Genomic DNA, 22,877 nt, shown 5'->3' with positions numbered 1-22,877 from the left:
TCATCGATAACACTAACGGATTAAAATGTGTAAATAAGAGCAACTCCAGCAATGATCCCTACTTAAAGCCCATAATTTGTCAAGTATGAACTCCTCCTACTTAGGGACTTTCAGTTTTACACTCAACTCCAGCTGTAGCTACTGTTTCTCAGCACCTACTTCTCATTGATATATAGGGCCCACATGTCATTGTCTTATCATTTTTCCTTTCTCTTTTTTTTTCATTCTTGCACACCTCTATATCTCCTTTCTCCAGCACCGCTAGTCTGCTCCTGCTCTTCCGCCGCTGCGCGCTCTCCAACTCGCCCACCACCGCACACTCCTCCAACTCGCCCACCGATGCGCTTCCCGGCTCGCTGCTGCGCACTCCTCCAGCTCACCCGCCAAAGCACTCCTCCAAGTCGCCCGCTGCGCGTGCTCCTCCAAGATCCGCCGCTCTCTCTCTCCCCCACCTCACTCCTCTGCCACAGCCCAAGATCCGCCGCGTAGGGGTGCTGCTCTGACCGAGCAGGCGGGCAGGAGCTCCGCCGCGTGCGCGTGCGGCTCCGGCCAGCGGCGTGGGCAGGAGCTCCGCCGCGGGCGCACGGGCGGGAGCTCCGCCGCGGGCGCGGACGGCTCCGGCCGGTCGGCCGGCGGGAGCTCTGCCACAAGCGCGGGCGGATCCGGCCGAGCGCGTCGGAGCTTCGCCTCGTGCGGGCAGGAGCTCCTCCACGGGCACGGGCAGATCGGGCCAGCTGGGCAGGCAGGAGCTCCACCACCGGCGAGACGAGGTGCGCATGGGAGGCTGCCAGGCGGCGCACCAGAGAGGAAAAGCTGCGGATCCTCTGGCGGCCACGCAGACACGGCGGTAGCGCTGCCAACCCGGCCCTCAGCAGACGCGCGGAGGGGCAAGGGTGGCGCCGCCGGTCCCGTCCCCTGGCGGCTCCACGGAGCATCAGGGCGCCGCCAGTCCTCGTCGTTGCCGCCATCACGGCCCCTGCTGCGCCGGTCCTCTACGCGGGTCTTTGTCGTCTTCCTCTGCGCGATCCTCGTCTCCACGGAGTTCCTCGCCAGATCCGCCCTCGCGCAGGCCCGAGCTCGCCACCATGGCGCAAGGACCAGGGCGACACCTCGAGCCTGGCCTGTGGCGGCAGCGCGGAGGAGCGAGAACAACGCTGCGAGCCTGGTCGACGGAGGCGGTGTGGAGCTAGGATGGTGCTGTTGGCCTAGTCGGCGGCGGCGGTGCGCAGGAGCAGTGGCAGCGGCGGCGGCGGCGGCGTGTGCACGGGAGGGATGGGAGGCTGGATCGGACCCTCCTATTCCTAGGGACTTGGATGGTAATTTGAGAGCCCATTTAAAATAGCAGCTCATTTAGAATTCCTGTTGGAGTTTATTTTCTCTCTAGACTCTCAAAATTTAGAGTAGAGGCCCAAATAAGAGTCTGGGCTGGAGATGTTCTAAGAAATTGGAAATTACATCGACCAAGTTTTCACTGCTAGGAAAAAATTGTCATTTTTTCTTGAGATACAGCGAAGATGACCATGATCTACGCTTGAGGTTGACAGCAGGTTGTTGCAAACGGTTGGAGCCTCCAGAGTTAGTTTCCCTGAGAAACATTGGAGACTTCACTCAAACTTTGCAGTGGCCATACCCTACTGAAATATTCGCCAAAGCAGCTGATCAGATTAGGAAAAACAAAAATCTTTACTGGAATTCAACCTGCTAATGGTGTGAGATCCGGACCATAACCACATCAAATTATTTATTACTTTGTTCACTGATCCAACACCACCACTCCAAACTACATGCCTCAAAAACTGAGCCAAACCAAATTGTTTGTTGTTTCAAACCAAACCTAAACCGAGCCATATATATTAGCTGGTTCCAACACTACACAGCTACACTGCCAGCAAACACTTGCACACCGAAGCCTCGTCAGTTTGGGTCTGCGAGTGGCTGCCAAACACTCTGCGCTGCCACTGGTCGCCGACCTCATCCTCCTTATCGACAGGCTACGCCTTTGCGCCGACCACCTGCACACCGGGAAGGGTCGGTGTGAGAAACACTCAATTTGCACTCGGTTTAGGTGAAACTATTGATTATTTTTTCAAGAAGAGGGCTAGCACGTGTCCGTCTCTCGACACGCCACGTGCTAATCCACACCTTAGAGGCACTTAATCAACACAATTCATCTAGAACGAGAGCAAACCCGAAAATCCCGGTACGTGTTTGCCACATGCACAGGATTAAGCACACGTACCGTTATACAAGCACGTACATTGCCGATGATCCACAAAGAGCAATTTTACACACTTAATATTACAAGTTCGATATAGGAGGGTTCAACTAACTTCTATTACAAGCCTTGGGCTCACGAAAGTCATATTAAACAGAAACATAAAGTTTATTGCATTTACATGCTCTCACGAAGCTCGATTACGATAAATACATACTAAAATAATGATGCCTTGCTCAAGGACATCATCACAGCCACAACGACCTACTCCCACCGCATTTGGATCGGCAGGGTAGAAGTGGCCGAACACCACTTCCGGCTCACCTGCAACTAGGTTTAGAAAGCAACCTGAGTACAAAAGGTACTCACAAGACATACACGATTGAATAAACAAGGATCATGCAATGGCTCAAGTAAAAACTTTAAGGTTAAGTAATTATTGCATCAGCACTAGCTCTCTACACTATCACCTATCACAATTAATTAATATTGCCCAAACCCCCATTAAATTTTAGTTAGTTACGAGTATAACATATAAAGTGACACAGAGGTGTCATGAACCATTTCCACCGTAACCGAATTTCTACGAGGAGTTCATGGGATAATGAGCTTGCTCATAACCGAGAGCGCGGCAATTCGAATTGATTATAACCTTGCAAGGGTGTACTACTTTACCCACACGACGCAAGGACCATGCGACTCACCCAACCCGCTAAAGTTGGATAAGAGAGTACTCGCGTCAATCGTTCCCAACAAGGCTCAACCGTTGAGGGTACGCCCAGCTTGCGCGTGGAGACTTAGTTCCACCGGGAACATCTCTAAACTTTTCTACACATAGTTCCACCCGGGGACACACTAAGCCTCCCTGCATAGCCCTTGGCCACATATCTGGGACCGGGCCCTAATGATCAAGTCAAAGAAGTTAATTGGCTCATCCGTACCATTATATTGGATATGTGGTGGCACGGAAAGGTGCTCAAAACCGATGTCGTCCACTCGGTCCTTAATTGATCCAAGCGGACTATGCCCATGTGACTTCATTCTCTAGGCTCTACCATTCCGCTCGAATCTCGATACTACCAAACCCTTACCACTAAACCGAACCAGTGCGATCAAGGGTAACCGGTAAGTGTCATACTCCAACTATCCTTTGTAGTAAGCGAAAAGATTATTCTAAGCATAGCTCAGCATCTAGTCAAGTTAAGTGAGTAACTGACTAATGTGTGGCAAGGACATGATTGAACAATTCAAGGAAGGATAGTGCATCAAAGTAGGTACAAGAATGTAATACATACATAATATATATAACCCAACATTACCCAAGTGAGATAACTAAGCTAGTCAAATTAGATAGGTGCAAGGAATTATGCTTAGCTGTTTGCCTGGGTTAACTTCAGACTCGACCACGAACTGGACTCCGGGTACAGGCTCAACGGACTCGGTGGGCTCCACGGGTTCGACCTCCGACGGCTCGGTCACTATAATGCATGAATGCGATGCAAGAATCAAGAAATGAACATATACAGCAAGCATAAATCACCATTTAAAATGAACATGCAGAGAACGTTACAAGGAACTCAAAAAAATTGGATTTGCAGTAAAAGGATTTTTCTATAATTAATCATAAATAGATCAATTTTCAGCCACTCTAAGCAAGTAAATTCAGAAAAGGCTTGCAAACTTAACTAAACAAAACTAAGAAAATTATCATAGAAACTAGGCATGAACTCAAGGCTAACAAAACTGGTTTTTGCCATTTTATCACTTTCTAGCAAGAAGTTCTACCCTAAACCATTTTCAGATAGATTAAACGGAAACAGACTAAAACCCTAACAAATAGCAGTGAAACATACAAAACAACATTTTTCCTAAGTATATCTCAGCTAGAGGAATCCAACAAAATAAGTTTCATATTTTTCTAAGCTACACACGAATTTCTATGGATTTTACAAGATTGCAGACAAATAAAACCTAACGAAACCCTAGCAAAATTGCTAGGTGCACCCGGATCCGGCCACACCCGTCAGGCCAGAGGCCGACCGGTGGGCCCCATGGGCAGGCGCCCTACCCAGGCCGGGTCAAGGCAAGGTCGGGCCTTGACCGCGGCGTGGACGCGGCCACAGCACGCGTGGCGCGTCGCGCGCGCGCACGCCGTGCGCGACGACGGCGGCGCCGGCGAAGCGGAGCCAGAGCGGGGCAAGGGGCAGGGGCATGGCGTGTTCTAGGGCGAGGCATAGCTCACCTCGCAAGCGGACGGCGAGGAAAAGCGACGGGAAGGCGGCGCGACGGCAGCGGGCGGCGGCGGACGGCGAGCTCCGCCGGGGAGGCCCTGCGGAAGGGGAGGGAGCCGGGTGAAGAGGGGAATGGGTCGAGGACGACGAGGGGGTGCTCCCCATGCAAGGAATCGACGAGAAGCTTCACCGGAACGGGCGAATCGATGGCGGCCGACGAAGCTCCTCGCGGCGGCGTCAATGGCGGCCGGCCGTTGCGAGATGGATTCCGGCCGGGGTAGGGCTCGGCCGGGCTTGAGGAGGAATGGCAGGGGTGGAGGAAGAGGAAAGGAACGCTTGGGCGCGAGGAATCGGAGAGAGGCGCGGCCAGGGACAGACGGGGCGGCGGCGGCACGACTGCTCGGCTCGAGATCGAGGAAGAAGAAAAGGCGAAGAGGAACATGGCACTCCACCGGGAATAAGGCCGGCGGCGAGATAGCGGATAAGGACGTCTGCAGAGTGAGGATGGCCGGCACGTGGAACGAGGATTGCCGGCGGCAATGTCTGACACGAGGCACGCCGCGATGCGGGCACTGCACGCCGGAGCAGAGCACCGGGCAGACCATCCGGGCCTAGAACCGGACCGTCCGATAAATTTGGGGTCGTGACAGTCGGAGCGACATGGGAGAAGCAGAGAAGGGGAGGAGGAGCCATGAGAGAAGGGGAGGAGTACCTCGCGGATCATGGACAACCAGACGGGGGTGCAACGATGCGAGCACCCAGGTGCCAGCGTCGCCGATCGAGCCCCCATGAGCGAACGACAGAAGCTGCTGCTGCGTCGCCATCGCCGCCGCTGATGACGAGCGGAGCGGATAAGGGCGACCGGGATCCACGACAAACCAGACCAACCCAAACCGACCCACCTAAATTGCCAATCCCAACCAAACCAGCCCACAAGATATCTGAGCCCGATTATCACCAAACCAAGTCAGCCCAAACAGAAAAAAAACAAACCACAAAGACTGGTTTCGGCCCATACCACTAGCAGATTGAACTGGAATCAGTTGAGTAGAGCTCACAGGAAAAAGAAACAGACAAGGAAAAGAAGCATGCTGATGATATGTGCCGTGTTAGCCATGGTGAGTTGGTGGATTTCATGTTTACAAGGCCATATGATATGAGGCACCCATTGTGCGATGGACTGATGAGAATTTATTTGAACTCATCAGTGCTAATTGGCAGTTAACTAATTTTTAACTGTAGTGGATCCAAACGAGATTTAGCTAATAATGCTTAGCTAAGTCTTTCTATGTACCTGATAGTAACTATCCAATTAACTGGCTCAGCCCAACTAATTTGAGCTAGCCAGCTAATGGATTAGCTAGGTGGATCCAAACATGCCCTAAATTGGTTGGTAATGTGCAAGCCAATGCTTATCCAATATTCTTAACTGACATTTTTCTTCTAAGCAATTTGAAAAATAGACTCATAGTATTTTGAGTCATGTCCAAGAGTGCAGATAGTGTGCTGTGTGCACTCAGACTGGCTACTGGCAACATCATGAGTCAAGCAATGATATGAGAAAAGAAAGTGAAAGTTGTGATAAAATTTCCTAACCTAAACTACTAAGCAATGCGACAAAACTGATGTTCGAGATTGAGGAGTCAAAGATTGCGGAGTCCGAGATGCTCCGATGGCGTATTTTGTGGAGTCCGCTATCAGAGGCCGAAGGCGCCTAGTGCCAACCGAAACGATGCACGAGGTTGAAGGTTCCAACTTCCAAGCGGCAAAGCGTCCCACCCAAAGCCCTCCTACTCCTGCAACGCGGCACGGCTTCACCCCGCCCGCCAATCGCCATGCTCCCCGCCGCCCTCGTCCCCTCGCCGCCGGGCCGCCTGCTCGCCCCCGGCCCTCTCCGCTGCCACGCCCCGACCCAGCACACCTCCGCCGCCGCCGCCGGGGCCGCGGCCCGCGGCCTCCTCCTCCGCGGCGCGGGCTCCCCCGTCGTCAAGCGCGCCCCAGACGGCGGCGGGTGGCTCCTCTGGCACCAGTCCGGCGCGCGCGTGGCGCTCGCCACCTCCCAGGACGGGCTCCGCTGGAGCGCTCCCGTCTCCCCGGACCCGCTGCTGCCCTCCGAGGACTGGTGGGCGTTCGACACCGCCGCCGTCCGCCCCTCCGACGTCCTCCTCATCTCCGGCCCCGCCGCGTCCTCGCGCCGCTTCCCGTCCTCCGCGGTCTACTGGCTCTACTACGCGGGCTCCACCGACGGGCGGTTCGGCTCCGCGTTCCCCGCCGCGGACGTCCCCGTGCTGCCCGGGCTCGCCATCAGCCAGGACGGCCGCAACTGGGCGCGCATCGAGGGGGCCCACCACACCGGCGCGCTGCTCGGCGTCGGGGAGGAGGGGGTGGAACCCCGCGGGTGGGAGGCGCGCTGCATTGCCGCGCCCAAGGTGGTGATGCACGCAGACGGGGACCTGCGGATGTACTACCACTCGTTCGATGAAATGTCGCAGCAGCACGCGATCGGTCTGGCGAGATCCAGGGATGGCATCCGGTGGACCAAGATGGGGAAGGTGCTCGAGGGGGGCCGTGCTGGATCGTTTGATGAGTGCGGGGTGCGGCACGGACACGTTGTCCGTGACCGTGCCGCCGGGCGGTATGTCATGGTGTATGAGGGTGTTGATGCGGATGGGAGGGTGAGCATTGGAATGGCCGTGTCGGAGGACGGCTTGAAAGGCTGGAGGCGGTCCAGCGAGATGCCAGTGCTGTGCCCGTCTGAGGAGGACGAAGGGTGGGATGGTGCTGGGGTTGGTTCACCGTACTTGGTGCAAATGGATGGGGCCTATGACTGGAGACTGTATTACATGGGTGTTGGGGGGGATGGCGAGGCTTCGATCGGGATGGCGTATTCAGAGGGCCAGGCTCTTCAGAAATTCGAGAAGTGTGATGCTGTTCTCATGTAAGGTGAGGTCGAGGGATGTACATGTGGAGCTGTTCTGGCCCTTCTGGGGGTGTTCAATTCACTTCAGACAAAATTTTGTTAGATTAGAAACTCCCACCTTGGGTTGTGCATGAATGATTTCCATAACAGCATTGACTTTATTCAACAGGTTGTACCCTTAGTTTCTGCTGGCTCTTTTGCACCAGATGCAATAGCTCGTAGCTGATGTTTTTTCACATTAATGGTGACGTTCCACCTTGAAAGCCTGAAAAAGAAAAGGAATTTTTACATCATGTGAACTTGTAGCATATGCAAGCAGTGTGGTTGAAGCGCTCGCGGATTTCTGGCGACTACTACTATGGGTAGTAGTTAGTTCAACTGAAAGTGTCTTAATCTGTACCCACAGTTTTTCGTATATAAGGTACGGTTTTTGTGGCAGCTAAAATTAGTGCACCAACTTCTAGTTTCTAATGTTATTTTTTTCCTCGTGCACTAACCATACTCCTATTTTGGTAGAAAAACTAACATCATTTGGTTGTGTGCATTGTGGTATTCACCATGAGCTAGGTGTCTGTTGTCACTTTTCACCTTATGTACCTTTTTCTTAAGTCTTTTTTGGCTATTTAGTTTATTTGATTATGTCTTCTATTTTCCATGGACGATTAGCAAAGAATTTAGATGTAAGCCGGGTGTATTTTCTTTTTAAAAAAAAGGTGAATTACATTCTATGCAACTGATCGATTGTAGGTACTTTTGCGTTTTGATTTTTCTTAACATATAAGTTGGTATAGTGCTGTCCTGCTGTTTTGAACACTGTAGGACATGTACTTCCAAATTCATGCAAAATTACCACTTAATACTTTTCATACAATTGCTAGTTAATCTTCATGCCTCTATAAAATTGCTCACATGAACAAAGCAATAGACATGCAGAGTGTCTGGTTGATCATAGAAGACCTGCACTATACTGAATTTCACATCACATGTAATTTCATTGTGTTCACATCAGTATTTCTCGCTTTCTTCAAATTACAGATGGTCAGTTCGTAAAAGTAGAAGCACATTTGAAACAAAAAATTATCACAATCAAAAGTATTGATTGAAATCTGCAATATGGAATTCTAATTGCAGTGGTTCTTGAGGCAAAAGGGCAATTTTGTAGAATTATGATGACTACTAAGTGTTTTCAGGGATCCAATGAAGCTGTTGAACAAAGTGGTACAGTCTTCCTCTGGCTCAAGAGGTTGATCTGTTTTGAGAGGCCATGTGCAGAGGGAAGGACCTGTACTGTAGTCTCAATAATGCAATGTTGCATAGTTATTTCAACTGGGTCATGGTTGTCCTTTCTTCCTTCGTTGCGAGGTCAGTGTTTTGTCTTTTGCCTTCATGTTCAGTCGGTGTGTCTACATGTTTCCAGTTTTACATAACCCCATAACAAATCAACAGGGGCAATATATCACAATGTTTATTCTCAATCTCCCACGAAACAGTTTAAATATCTCTCTTTTCTTGCCCCTGCACTTTAGCTGAGGCACTTCTGTGTCCTTATTTACTGAAATTGCTTGTAACTCCACTTTTGAACTAAGGTGATACTCTAACTTATGGTAATAGTGCTGGTTTAATCATTCTAGTTTGGATTCCAAAGAGGGGGAGACAAGACAACTTGGGCGTTGAACTAACAACTGTAAAGTCCGTGGGTCATTAATATAGTGTCCCTGCTGGGGTCCTGGTGGCTATCATACAGTTATTTCCAGCACTAGGCCAACAAAAGATAAACTGACATAAAGTACTATAATTTATTTACTGCATCCACACAATGGCTAATTATTTCACTTTCACATGCATGGAGAAAAAACTTCATTCTGTTGCAGCAGTTGTAGCATTTATTTGTAGCGCTCTTTCTGCGTCCCTTTTGACTTTTGATGATCCAATAGGTGTTGCTCAGAAGCCCTTGAAAAAAAACTGGAGGTGACTATTCTAGACCAATGGGGGCGACTGGGGTGGCAGCTCTGAGTTCACCATCCCGAGGACGCCATTCCAATAATTCTTGTCATCCTCATCTGATGCTTGGTTGCTGTGATCAGTTTGGCCATTGCTGGACTCACCCCAGCATTCTGATGCGTCATGCTCATTGGATCCATCAAGCAGCATGCCTGTGAAGCCAGCTCCAACCCCAGCCATTCCTGTGAACCACGCCTCCTCACAGCCGATGAAGTCCTCTTCCTTCTCCTTGCCTTCCAGTCCCAGCACTTGCTGGTGCTTGCTGAAGAACTGCCAATCGCTTTCTTCACCCTCAAGCTCATCACTCCTCTGCCACATTGCAGACTTGCTTTCCGATACCTCTAGTCTGTTGGTCCTGGGGGTTGGCAGCATGCCACTATTGCTCCCTGTAAACGTCAGTGTGGAGGTAGGTGAATCCAGGTCTACCTTTGCAACTTGCCATGCATGCAACACGTCAAGGCATGGAGAAGCAGTGGAGGCAGGGACATTTGTTTGCTGCGAATGGAGTGAGGTTGGTGTCGGTGCTGCAATTCGCATCTTCGATTCTCGAGCCAGCCGTGCCTCAGCCTCGAGGCGGGCGCTCTCCCACTGAGCCATGTGGCTGAGGCTTGCTGCTGCCTTAGCTGATTTGTCATCTGCGGTGCTGGTGAGAGTGCCACTGATGGATTTGTGGGTGACAGGGTCGATCCCCATCTTGGCCAGCCTCTTCTTGAGGTGTGTGTTCCAGTAGTTCTTGATCTCATTGTCTGTGCGCTTTGGTAGATGTGTTGCAATGGCCGACCATCTGAACAGTTCCAGAAAACAAAACAAAATTGTGATTTAAAATTGATATTTTGTTTTCATCTATCGCATATGCCGACATTCTTTACTAGAGTACATAAATTAAGAGGTTTATGAATATGTAAAAACTGATGGAAGGGGACATGAGGTGACATAAATAGTACAGATGCCATGGCATAACTTGGTACATGCAGCAGAATAAGTTGGTGCACTCAGATGCTGCACACAGAAAATGCACTAGAAAGGAAGATCTTTATTAAGTTAAAACGATAGCATTCAGAATTCAGAATTTTCTTGTTTTAAATGCCAAAATCTGGATTGTGCCTTTATTTCATTGACCATCACTTTCTAATTCAATATGGTTGATGTGTATGCTTTGTTAATTGTCTCTAAATGGCAGGCAGCAGTCTGACAAGAACAGACAGTGCACTTCATCTTGGCAGAAAGAAGTCACAGAAGATACTTATGGTGTTGCAGCAAAAGGATCGCTAATACTCTGAACACTTCAGAGGATATCATCTACTGCAACAATCTGGAGCTGACTAATTTCATTGGTACTCACCTGTTACCAAGAAGAGCATGAAGTTGGATGATGGTCTGCTCTTCCTGCAAGCTGAACTTGCCCCTCTTGATGTCCGGCCTCAGGTAGTTTGTCCACCTCAATCTGCAGCTCTTCCCGCACCTCTGCAAGCCTGGAGGATGTTGGTGGAGTTCTCACTACCTTTGTTCATTTGGAAGATGGTGGGATTCAGGTTTATCCACACTCACCTGCCTTCGCAGGCAGTGATCGCCAGCTCCCATGGCCGTGCTCCTCAATGTAGACAAGCAGCTTCTGATCCTCCTCTGGCGTCCATGGACCTTTCTTCAGGCCAATCTTCTCACAGCATGGTGATCGCCCCATTAAAGCAGTGTGGTGTGTTATCGTTCTGAATTCAAGCTGACAGCTGAGCTGAGTGCAGAGGGGCTGGAGGATATATAGAGCAGGATGAGAAGAAGGCAAGATGCACTGCTACTACTATAAATCATTAGCATGATAGGAGGTATGACACTGAATTTTCCATGTCTTATCATGACATAAATGTCCTTATGTTGGTTTGCTTCAGTTTGGCTACGAGGTACATGTAGACGTACAGGTCCTTGTTGATCTACTTGAACGTAAGAATACAGTAACAAACAATTTCCTTCATTTGAGGGTCAGTTTAACACTGAGGTCCAGTTCACTATGGCCCATGAATTAATAATCGCAATGACTCCATGGTGATTGGGCCCCATATGTGACACCAAGTCCAGGTTGGTGTAGGGGTAAGGCAAAGAAATGATTCATTTCTTCGGGTGAGATGGGTCAAGGTTATGGTACATTGTTTGATTGAGAGGAACCTTAAAGTCGTTTGGACTTGGGCTTGGATGTTTCCTCACCCCAACCCTAATCGAACCTGCTCTGATTCCATGTTACCGTGGATGAAGATGACTGAAGATAGTGAAAGAAGAGTCTGGATGTGTATATGTACAGAGTCGAATATGGGTCATGGGCCTAATATAGACATGCTGCTTAACAAATATAATGGTAAAAACCAGTCATTTAATCTTGTGGAGAGGTAGTTATAGTTTGATTTATAGTCTGATGTGAACCAATACGATGATTATCTTGGAGTGCCTAAAAATGATTCGGAATGAGGATTTCATCATGGCGAGTCTCTATCACTATGCAGTTCTGGTGAGCAGCTATAATTGGAACCGAAGTATTTTTAGCTATGCAATCAGTCTGGTGCAGCTTTAGTTAGAATGGAAGTCGTTTTCAGTAATCCCATTTGCCTATATCATATATGATTGTTGTGACGGAACCACCAAATTAAAACTCTAATTAAGCGTAATGGCCGTCATTTGAACACATCGGGCTCATTAGCTTAACGGTTTAATTTGGCGATCCTTTCTCAACCCACGTCCCGATCGAAACATCACCGATAGTCCAACGCGAAGGTGGGCGCAGATGGTACAAGCACGACACATATTTGAAAATACAACAAAAATACATATGACTTTACCTTAAGTTTTACAAACCAAGTTTGAGTAAATACATAATTTACAAACTCTGCATCACTGAAATCCGGGTTCGTCTAGAGGGAAGGGGCCTACAACTACCAAAAGTGTGCCCTAGGGAGATCCCTAACTAAACGTCTGGCTCCACAACCTCCCATCCATCTGCGTCCCGACGAATGAACTTGACGCAGCAGGGACAGAAGTCTACGTCCGCGTGTCCTGAAATAATTGTGGCAACAAACCCTGAGTATACTAATACTCAGCAAGGCTTACCCGACCAGTGGGTATAACTTAACCCACATATCTAGACATGCAAAGCTTTTGGCTGGTAGTTATTTTGCAGAAAACAGCGACTAAGGTAATTCCTTACTTTCCTTATTTTAGCCAAGTTCTATATAATTAACCTAGTCTAATATTTGCATAACCAAATTAGAGCAAACATTGTGGAACAATAAATAATAATTCATAGGTTCATCAACATGGGTATAATCATTTTTTCCATCACAACACTACGCTGCGACGCAGAGACCAAGGTGCTCATATCCGAGAGCGACTGACGGCGAATCGATTCGATTTAACCTTGCAAGGTGGATCTAACCAACACGGCACGCGTATGCCCCGTCGGACCACACGCACCAACCCTTCCCCTCCCCGCCTCGAACTACAGAACTGCCCCACCTTCATATAGTCAGCCGAGCTCAACGAGAGACCACCAAAAGTAAACATATGCATCCCATTTCTCCGCGACTACTCGACTCGCCCTAAGGGGTGGTGATGAAGTTCTGTACTTTCGAAGAGAGACAGTACTAGGCTTACCGGTTTCGACTACCTCCTACTCCCGGCATGCGGTTAGTACAGTTCAAACATGATCAGCAGGGCCAACAACGGCTCGGTCCTTAACCGACACAGGCGGAACTACGCTTCTCCCGCCCGGTCTCATATTCTATTCTTTCTTTCATTCCAAAACTTTCACCCATAATTAGTAACTCTCATCTGGAAACGTAATACAATTCCTATATCTCGCGAGTAAACCAAGAATTACTCGACTTCTACCGAACCCTTTCTAGCATAGCATTTCTATCGTCCTATAGATACTAGTGCAACTTAAGGACACCTAGGGTTCATGCAACTAAGGTTTCAAACAACTCCTAAACGTAATGCATAAGTAATAACTACATATATAGGTGTCATAATTTAAATTAATAGGATGTGCACCGGGGCTTGCCTTCGGGCTACTGCACAGAACTGAGGTCAGACGGGCCTTGGGCCGGGTGCTCACACCTCTCCTCCTGGGCTTGTGCCGGCTGCTCCTGCAGTGCCGCAATCACCTCAAATATGGCGCCCTCAGCTGCGGATGCTACACGTATGCATATGAAATAAATGAGTGCAGCCCAAAATTGTAACGATTTTTCTTCAACTGGAATACCCTGCGGACTGTCCGCGCCCAAGTGGCGAACCGTCCGCCGTATTACTCTACCGACGCCAGAACTAAGTACCTCTCTGGACAAACTTCAACCTAAATGGCGGACTGTCCACTAACCCTTAGCGGACTGTCCGCAATACTCCTACGCCAACCCACCAGAGACAACAACGTCTCTGGAACAATTTCCAATCCTACCTGTGGACTGTCCGGCCCCCCTTGGTGGACCGTCCGCAGTTCACGTATCCAATTCACCAGAGACGGCAACGTCTCTGGACAAAATACTAAACTCTACTGCGGACTGTCCGCTCTCCAATAGCGGACCGTCCGCAGCTAAATTCTGCGAACCCCACCAGAGACATCGTCTCTGGACAAGTTTCAAGTTTCAACGGCGGACCGTCCGCCCTCCTATAGCGGACCGTCTGGAGTTCAGTCCCGCTAAACCACCAGAGACGACATCATCTCTGGACGAAATCTATCTGACCGGTGGACTGTCCGCACCTCCCAAGCGGACCGTCCGCGATACATAACTTCTGACCCGCGCCACAGGCGGCAGCAAGTGCGGCGGCGACGGCGGCGGCCGTTCACCGGCGCCGGCGACACACCACGGAAGGGGAAAGAGACCGGAAAGCACAAGGAACTCACCACGAATCCATTCCCGCGGTCGGTTCGAGCGGAGGATGACCGGAGAGGCGGATCGATGGTGGAGCAAAGCTTCGAGTAACTCCAATGGCGTCCGGCGGTGGCGGGGATGATTCCGGCCGTAAGAAGCCGGTCTAGGGGTTGGGGAAGGTGGAGGAGGTGCCGAGGAAGGTTCCCGCACGAGGAATCGAGGTTTGGTGGCCGGAGGAGGGAGATCGATGGAAAGGGGCGACGACGGCGCGAGCGCTCGAGCTCCGCTCGGCTCTGGACGAAGTGAGGAGGAAGAGAGAAATGACAAGTGGGTCCCACATCCATCCAGATAAATATCTGGGCGATGCCTGGCGGACTGTCCGCCGGCCCCGAGCGGACTGTCCGCGAGGCAGGTGTTACAATCGTACCCCCTAAAAGAAATCTCGCCCCGAGATTTAATGAACGGCAAAAAGGGAGAGTTAGAAATTGGCGTGTACCTCGATAGGCTTGTAGCAATTCCGGACATTTAGTCCGAACAAATTCTTCCGTCTCCCAAGTAGCTTCCCGCTCGGAGTGATTACTCCATTGCACCTTATAGAAGTCACTGGTCTGATTCCGAGTGACCCTGGTCTTGTGATCCACAATTTTGATTGGATACTCCGGATAGACAAGATCGGGCTCCAGTTGCAATTTTTCTATATCAATCACCTTTTCTGGAACACGGAGGCATTTCCGGAGCTGAGAGACATGGAAAATATTGTGAACCGCAGATATTTGGGCAGGAAGTTCCAGGCTATATGCTACTGGCCCACACCGCTCAATGATAGGAAAATGCCTAACATAGCGAGGGGCGAGCTTTCCCTTCACTCCGAATCGCTGGACTCCTTTCATTGGAGATACCCGCAAATATACATGGTCTCCCACTTGGAATGTGACGGATTGACGTTTCTTGTCCGCATAACTCTTCTGTCGAGACTGGACTATTTTCAAATTCTCCTGTATGAATCGGACTTGTTCTTCTGCCTCACTGACCATCTCAGGGCCGAACACACTTCTTTCTCCGGCTTCTGACCAATTCACTGGAGTTCTGCACCTTCGCCCATACAACGCCTCAAAAGGAGCAATTTTGATGCTTTCCTGATAACTGTTGTTATACGAGAATTCTGTTAGAGGTAGGCATTCATCCCATTTCTTGCTATAAGAGAGCACACAGGATCTAAGCATATCCTCCAGAATTTGATTGATTCGCTCAGTTTGGCCATCGGTCTGAGGATGATAGGCTGAGCTGCGAATAAGCTGAGTACCCAGAGATGCATGCAACTGTTCCCAGAAACGGGCAACAAACTGTGAGCCTCTGTCGGAAATAATTGTCTTGGGTACACCATGGAGATTCACAATCCGAGCCATATATATCTCAGCATATTGATGAGATGAATAACGTGTCTTGACTGGAAGAAAATGAGCGGACTTAGTCAGGCGGTCAACGATAACCCAAATAGAATCATATCCTTTTGATGTGGGAGGCAAACCAACAATGAAGTCCATACTAATATCCTCCCACTTCCACGAAGGAATATCCAAAGGCTGTAGCATACCAGCAGATTTGAGATGACTTGCCTTGACTCTTCGACAGACATCGCACTCGGACACATATTTGGCGACCTCACGTTTCATCCTGGTCCACCAGAACCGCTGCCTGAGATCTTGATACACTTTGTTACTGCCCGGGTGAATGGAATACCTTGAAAGGTGAGCCTCATCAAGAATTTATTTCCGGAGCTCAAAGTATTAGGCACTACTAACCGATCTTTAAACCAAAGAACCCCCTCACTATCTCGATGGAAGTATTGCACCTAAGGATCATCCTCACTGAGCCGTTGCCTAATCTTATCCATGCCCACATCATTTTTCTGAGCCTCCACAATTTGATCTCTGAGTGTAGGTGTGAGGGTAAGATTAGTAAGTGTGCCTTCAGATACAATAGCCAGATTTAATTTTTCCATTTCTTGGCACAAGATTTCATGCACCACTGAGGCTGAGGTGCAACTGCAACTTGTCTTACGACTCAGTGCATCCGCAACGACATTCGGCTTACCCGGGTGATAATGAATCTCCAAATCATAATCCTTTATCAACTCCAACCACCGCCTCTGGCGTAAATTGAGCTCACTCTGGGTAAAAATATACTTAAGACTCTTGTGGTCCGAGTATATGTGAACAGGATTGCCCAGAAGATAATGGCGCCAGATCTTTAATGCATGTACTACTGCTGCTAGCTCCAGATCATGAGTGGCATAATTCTCCTCATGTCGTCTGAGGGCTCTGGAGGCATAAGCAATCACTTGCTGGTCCTGCATAAGGACGCAGCCTAGGCCCGTACCTGATGCATTACAACAAGTATTAATGGCCGAATAATATCCGGCGAAAACAAACAGGGATGAGAACGTAGTCGGGATCCGTACCTGATGCATCACAGTACACATCAAAAGGCCGGATAATATCTGGCTGAGCGAGGATAGGGGCAGACGTCAGAAGCTTTATCAAAGTCTGGAAGGCTTGCTCGCATTTGTTGTCCCAACTAAATCTCACCCCTTTCTTGAGTAACTCAGTCATGGGCCTAGCAATTTTTGAGAACTCCGGTACAAACCGGCGATAATAGCCTGCTAGCCCAAGGAAACTCCGGATCTCTGAAATAGACTCTGGAGTCTTCCAATTCAGGACATCCTGAATCTTGTTAGGATCAACAGAAATCCCCTTGTCTGAGATGATGTGGCCCAAGAACTAGACTTCCTTGAGCCAGAAATCACATTTACTGAATTTGGCGTAAACCTTGTGCTCCCGCAGGCACTGAAGCACAATGCGGAGATGCTCCGCATGTTCTTCTTCATTCTTGGAAAATATCAGGATGTCGTCAATGAAAATCACGACGAACTTATCTAGCTCGGGCATGAACACCGAGTTCATGAGATACATGAAATGAGCAGGGGCATTCGTTAGCCCGAAAGACATGACCAGATATTCAAAAAGTCCGTATCTGGTGGAAAAAGTTGTCTTGGGAATATCCTCAGCTCTAATCTTTATCTGATAATAGCCAGAGCAGAGATCGATCTTGGAAAATACTTTGGCCCCGAATAGCTGATCAAACAGAATATCAATCCGGGGAAGGGGATATTTATTTTTGATTGTGACGGCATTCAGAAGTCTATAGTCCACACCCAACCTGAGGCTTTCATCTTTCTTTTTCACAAAGAGTGCAGGACAGCCCCAAGGTGACGTGCTAGGACGGATATAGCGCTTATCAAGCGATTCCTACAATTGTTTCTTTAACTCCGCCAGCTCATTGGGTGGCATACGATAGGGTCTTCTAGAGATGGGTGCCGTGCCCGGTTGCAACTCAATAGCAAACTCCACAGCACGGTCAGGTGGCATGCCCGGCAATTCATCCGAAAAAACATCCGGGTATTCACATACCACTGGTATATCCTCTACCTTCTTGTCCTTAACCTGATTCATCGTATGAGTCAACGGTGCGGGACTCATAAGACACAGGGTCATAGGACCATGAATAGGAGAATTTACGTGCACCGCACGTGATGAGGTGTCGAGAATAATCCCATGAAATTTCATCCAATTCATACCGAGAATGATATCCACTTTTTGGGTTGGCAACATGATCAGATGGGTCATAAAAATTTTCCCCTGAAGCCGTAGAGGCACTTGCTTGGTAGTCTGATTGGTTATCAATTGACCCCCGGGTGAATGAATATAATACAGCTTCGACATGGTTTCTATACCCAGCCCAAGTCTAGTAGCACACTCTTTACTAATAAAGGTGTGAGATGCCCCCGAGTCAAACAACACAGTAACGGGTTGATTATTTATGGAGAACATACCCGTCATCACTGGAGCTCCCTCAGAAATATCCTCAAGGGTGGTGTAGTGCACCTGCCCCGGCTTGAAGTGAGCCACTTGCTGCTTCTGGTTCTGCTGGCTCGACTGCTGGCCTTGCTTTGGTGGCATTGGGCAGTTACGGGCGAAGTGTCCCGATTGCCCACAGTTGTAACAAGGGAACAAATTGGGGCGCACCCCCGTCTACTGCACCCAGACCTTCTGCTCATTCTGCTGAGGGGCGGGAGGCCTGACTGTCCCCTGTGGCTAAGTGTACTGAGGGGGCTTGTATCCCCACTGCTGCGGTGGCTGGTGCTGAAAGGGGGCTCGCTGTGGGCCTGACTGCACCAAGCGAAACCCCTGAGGGGCACTGCTAGAAGATCCCGCTGCCGGCGCCTTTCTCTTCTTTTCTTCCTTGTGAGCTAGGTGGGCGTCCTCCTATATGATAGCCCCATTGACCTGCTCACTGAAACTGTCAAACTTGACCATTGCCAAGCGATCCTAGAGCTTACTACTGAGCCCCTGCCTGAAGCAAGCCTGCTTCTTCTCATCGGTGTCTACATCGTACCCCGCATATTGTGCCAGTGTGTTGAAGGCCTGGGAATACTGTAGCACACTGTTATTGCACTGCTTCAGGGCCAAGAACTCTGTGAGCTTCCTTCTAATCACCCCTGCTGGAATGTGACGTGCCCTGAAGGCTTCCCTGAACTGTGCCCAAGTGAACCAGGTGTCCGCGAGGAACATTGCCACATGATTGTCCCACCATGTGCGTGCTGGGCACCTAAGCTGCTGAGCGGCAAATCCTGCCTTGTCCCCATCATTGTACGGGTGCAGGGTGAATTTCGACTCGATAGTCCGAAGCCAGCTGTCTGCCTCCAGTGGTTCATCCGCCTTATGGAAGAGCAGTGGTTGAGTAGCCAGGAACTCTGGATATCCAGGAGCAGGCGGCTGGTGGTGATGCTCAGGCTGCGGCGCTCTGCCCTGCGCCACAAGCTCACGGAGGAGTGCCGTCTGCTCATCGCACCCAGTGAGCATGGCCGCGATGGCCTGGGCCAACTCAGGAGGGTTTGGTGGTTCTCCCATTCTGCATTCAACCATGATTGGGTTAGTTCCATCATTCAGATAAATTGAAACCAAAACTAATAGTAACTAATCCTTTCTATTCATGGCACAATGCAGAATGTAGAGCTTCAAAACAATTCTGTATGATGCTTGCAGGCGGGGGCGATCGATTGGCGCAACCAGTTGGTCTAACCGATCTGCCTTGGTCCAGCCGAAAATAGTATGGCGGACCGTCCGCAGTACATGGGCGGACCATTCGCTTTACCAAAATTAAAGCTGACCGGACCGTCCGCTGAGATTCTGCGGACCGTCCGCTGTACACAATGTCAACCCAACTCAGTTTCAACCGGTTCTGGAACATTTTCCTTAATGTCCGGCGGACCGTCCGCTTGTCACAACCGGACTGTCCGCGCAACACATTTGAACTGCCCGACAGTGTTCTCCGGTTCGACCGACACGCTTTCACAACCCATTCGCGCCGCGCCTATAAAACCTTACGACCCGAACGTCACCTACAATGGTCCTTAAGACCTTAAACTCACCCCCATCACTTCTATGGAAAAATCTCAAAAACACTATAAAACGAGATGCATGCTCGCCCTACGTTCTTTCTAATAAATTTTTTTAATACTTTTGAACAACTTTGAAACTAGTCATGCCCGTACCACCCTCAGTGCGTTTCGGCTCTGATACCAGCTGTGACGGAACCGCCAAATTAAAACTCTAATTAAGCGTAATGGCCGTCATTTGAACACATCGGGCTCATTAGCTTGACGGCTTAATTTGGCAATCCTTTCTCAACCCACGTCCCGATCGAAACATCACCGATAGTCCCACGCGAAGGTGAGCGCAGATGGTACAAGCACGACCCATATTTAAAAATACAACAAAAATACATATGACTTTACCTTAAGTTTTACAAACCAAGTTTGAGTAAATACATAATTTACAAACTCTGCATCACTGAAATCCGGGTTCGTCTAGAGGGAAGGGGCCTACAACTACAAAAAGTGTGCCCTAGGGAGATCCCTAACTAAACGTCTGGCTCCACAACCTCCCATCCATCTGCGTCCCGACGAATGAACTTGACGCAGCAAGGACAGAAGTCTACGTCCGCGTGTCCTGAAATAATTGTGGCAACAAACCCTGAGTATACTAATACTCAGCAAGGCTTACCCGACCAATGGGTATAACTTAGCCCACATATCTAGACATGCAAAGCTTTTGGCTGGTGGTTATTTTGCAGAAAACAGCGACTAAGGTAATTCCTTACTTTCCTTATTTTAGCCAAGTTCTATATAATTAACCTAGTCTAATATTTGCATAACCAAATCTAGAGCAAACATTGTGGAACAATAAATAATAATACATAGGTTCATCAACATGGGTATAATCATTTTTTCCATCACAACACTACGCTGCGACGCAGTGACCAAGGTGCTCATATCCGAGAGCGACTGACGGCGAATCAATTCGATTTAACCTTGCAAGGTAGACCTAACCAACACGGCACACGTATGCCCCGTCGGACCACACGCACCAACCCTTCCCCTCCCCGCCTCGAACTACAGAACCGCCCCACCTTCATATAGTCAGCCGAGCTCAATGAGAGACCACCAAAAGTAAATATATGCATCCCATTTCTCCGCGACTACTCGACTCGCCCTAAGGGGTGGTGATGAAGTTCTGTACTTTCGAAGAGAGACAGTACTAGGCTTACCGGTTTCGACTACCTCCTACTCCCGGCATGCGGTTAGTACAGTTCAAACATGATCAGCAGGGCCAACAACGGCTCGGTCCTTAACCGACACAGGCGGAACTACGCTTCTCCCGCCCGGTCTCATATTCTATTCTTTCTTTCATTCCAAGACTTTCACCCATAATTAGTAACTCTTATCTGGAAACAAAATACAATTCCTATATCTCGCGAGTAAACCAAGAATTACTCGACTTCTACCGAACCCTTTCTAGCATAGCATTTCTATCGTCCTATATATACTAGTGCAACTTAAGGACACATAGGGTTCATGCAACTAAGGTTTCAAACAACTCCTAAACGTAATGCATAAGTAATAAATACATATATAGGTGTCATAATTTAAATTAATAGGATGTGCACCGGGGCTTGCCTTCGGACTGCTGCACAGAACTGAGGTCAGACGGGCCTTGGGCCGGGTGCTCACACCTCTCCTCCTGGGCTTGCGCCGGCTGCTCCTGCGGTGCCGCAATCACCTCAAATACGGCGCCCTCAGCTGCGGATGCTACACGTATGCATATGAAATAAATGAGTGCAGCCCAAAATTGTAACAATTTTTCTTCAACTGGAATACCCTACGGACTGTCCGCGCCCAATTGGCGAACCGTCCGCCGTATTACTCTACCGACCCCAGAACTAAGTACCTCTCTGGACAAACTTCAACCTAAATGGCGGACTGTCCACTAACCCTTAGCGGACTGTCCGCAATACTCTTACGCCAACCCACCAGAGACAACAACGTCTCTGGAACAATTTCCAATCCTACCTGTGGACTGTCCGGCCCCCCTTGGTGGACCGTCCGCAGTTCACGTATCCAACTCACCAGAGACGGCAACGTCTCTGGACAAAATACTAAACTCTACTGCAGACTGTCCGCTCTCCAATAGCGGACCGTCCGCAGCTAAATTCTGCGAACCCCACCAGAGACATCGTCTCTGGACAAGTTTCAAGTTTCAACGGCGGACCGTCCGCCCTCCTATAGCGGACCGTCTGCAGTTCAGTCCCGCTAAACCACCAGAGACGACATCATCTCTGGACGAAATCTATCTGACCAGCGGACTGTCCGCACCTCCCAGGCGGACCGTCCGCGATACATAACTTCTGACCCGCGCCACAGGCGGCAGCAAGTGCGGCGGCGATGGCGGCGGCCGTTCACCGGCGCCGGCGACACACCACGGAAGGGGAAAGAGACCGGAAAGCACAAGGAACTCACCACGAATCCATTCCCGCGGTCGGTTCGAGCGGAGGACGACCGGAGAGGCGGATCGATGGTGGAGCAAAGCTTCGAGCAACTCCAATGGCTTCCGGCGGTGGCGGGGATGATTCCGGCCGTAAGAAGCCGGTCTAGGGGTTGGGGAAGGTGGAGGAGGTGCCGAGGAAGGTTCCCGCACGAGGAATCGAGGTTTGGTGGCCGGAGGAGGGAGATCGATGGAAAGGGGCGACGACGGCGCGAGCGCTCGCGCCCCGCTCGGCTCTGGACGAAGTGAGGAGGAAGAGAGAAATGACAAGTGGGTCCCACATCCATCCAGATAAATATCTGGGCGATGCCTGGCGGACTGTCCGCCGGCCCCGAGCGGACTGTCCGCGAGGCAGGTGTTACAATTGTCATCTTGGTAAGGCTGAGATTAAAGGACGAAATAACTGAACCTATAGAGTAGGGAACAACTTTAGAACTGTTGATGCCTAGCAGGGTACCAAAGTCATTGCTTCTTTGACATGTAGGAGGCCTGTCATTGCAGTGTCACTTTTCTGAAGAAAGGAAAGGAAAAGGGATGAATATGGTTGCAGCCTTTCCCAGTGAACTTTGCTATTGATACTGTTTGCAGGTAGCGTTCAACGGAGCAGTAAAAAAGGAGTTCTTGGCCATGTTTGGTTTAGGCGTGAAAATGTTTTCATGAGAGAGAAACGATGCTTTGACCACTAATTAGGGGTATTAAATAAAGTCTAATTACAAA

The 22,877-nt window shown here is 49.6% G+C and overlaps 2 protein-coding genes and 1 long non-coding RNA gene across 7 annotated transcripts; 1 reads left to right on the top strand and 2 right to left on the bottom strand.

Moving 5' to 3' along the window:
• Positions 1–1,710: 1,710 nt before the first annotated feature.
• On the bottom strand, positions 1,711–5,318 carry LOC120678735. 2 transcript variants are annotated; one of them, XR_005676717.1, is made up of 2 exons: positions 5,159–5,318; positions 1,711–2,012 (listed from the first exon to the last, which is right to left on the bottom strand). It is a non-coding gene; the product is annotated as an uncharacterized LOC120678735 (long non-coding RNA). The 2 variants fall into 2 exon arrangements; XR_005676718.1 differs by lacking the exon at positions 1,711–2,012 and adding an exon at positions 2,180–2,539 and having other exon boundaries at positions 5,159–5,308.
• A 921-nt stretch (positions 5,319–6,239) lies between these two features.
• Positions 6,240–11,362, top strand: LOC120678732. 3 transcript variants are annotated; one of them, XR_005676716.1, is made up of 5 exons: positions 6,240–7,389; positions 7,536–7,787; positions 8,557–8,728; positions 10,548–10,792; positions 10,928–11,362. XR_005676716.1 is itself a non-coding variant. In XM_039960048.1 (1 exon), exon 1 carries the CDS (start codon positions 6,282–6,284, stop codon positions 7,386–7,388), a length of 1,107 nt encoding a protein of 368 aa, XP_039815982.1. In that variant the 5' UTR covers positions 6,245–6,281; the 3' UTR covers positions 7,389–7,602. The 3 variants fall into 3 exon arrangements, 1 of the variants encoding a protein (XP_039815982.1); XR_005676715.1 differs by lacking the exon at positions 7,536–7,787 and having other exon boundaries at positions 6,241–7,389; XM_039960048.1 differs by lacking the exons at positions 8,557–8,728; positions 10,548–10,792; positions 10,928–11,362 and having other exon boundaries at positions 6,245–7,602.
• On the bottom strand, positions 9,037–11,090 carry LOC120678733 (transcription factor MYB106-like). Of its 2 annotated transcripts, none has more exons than XM_039960049.1 (3): positions 10,916–11,090; positions 10,710–10,839; positions 9,037–10,151 (listed from the first exon to the last, which is right to left on the bottom strand). In XM_039960049.1, exons 1-3 carry the CDS (start codon positions 11,046–11,048, stop codon positions 9,344–9,346), a joined length of 1,071 nt encoding a protein of 356 aa, XP_039815983.1. In that variant the 5' UTR covers positions 11,049–11,090; the 3' UTR covers positions 9,037–9,343. The 2 variants fall into 2 exon arrangements, with proteins under 2 accessions (XP_039815983.1, XP_039815985.1); XM_039960051.1 differs by having other exon boundaries at positions 10,710–10,831; positions 10,916–11,063.
• Positions 11,363–22,877: the final 11,515 nt, after the last annotated feature.

This window comes from Panicum virgatum, chromosome 6N (assembly GCF_016808335.1).
Source record: "Panicum virgatum strain AP13 chromosome 6N, P.virgatum_v5, whole genome shotgun sequence".
In the NCBI taxonomy this organism is placed as follows: Eukaryota; Viridiplantae; Streptophyta; class Magnoliopsida; order Poales; family Poaceae; genus Panicum; species Panicum virgatum.
Note: the sequence above shows the minus strand (reverse complement) of the source record. Positions and strands in the feature narration are given on the sequence as shown.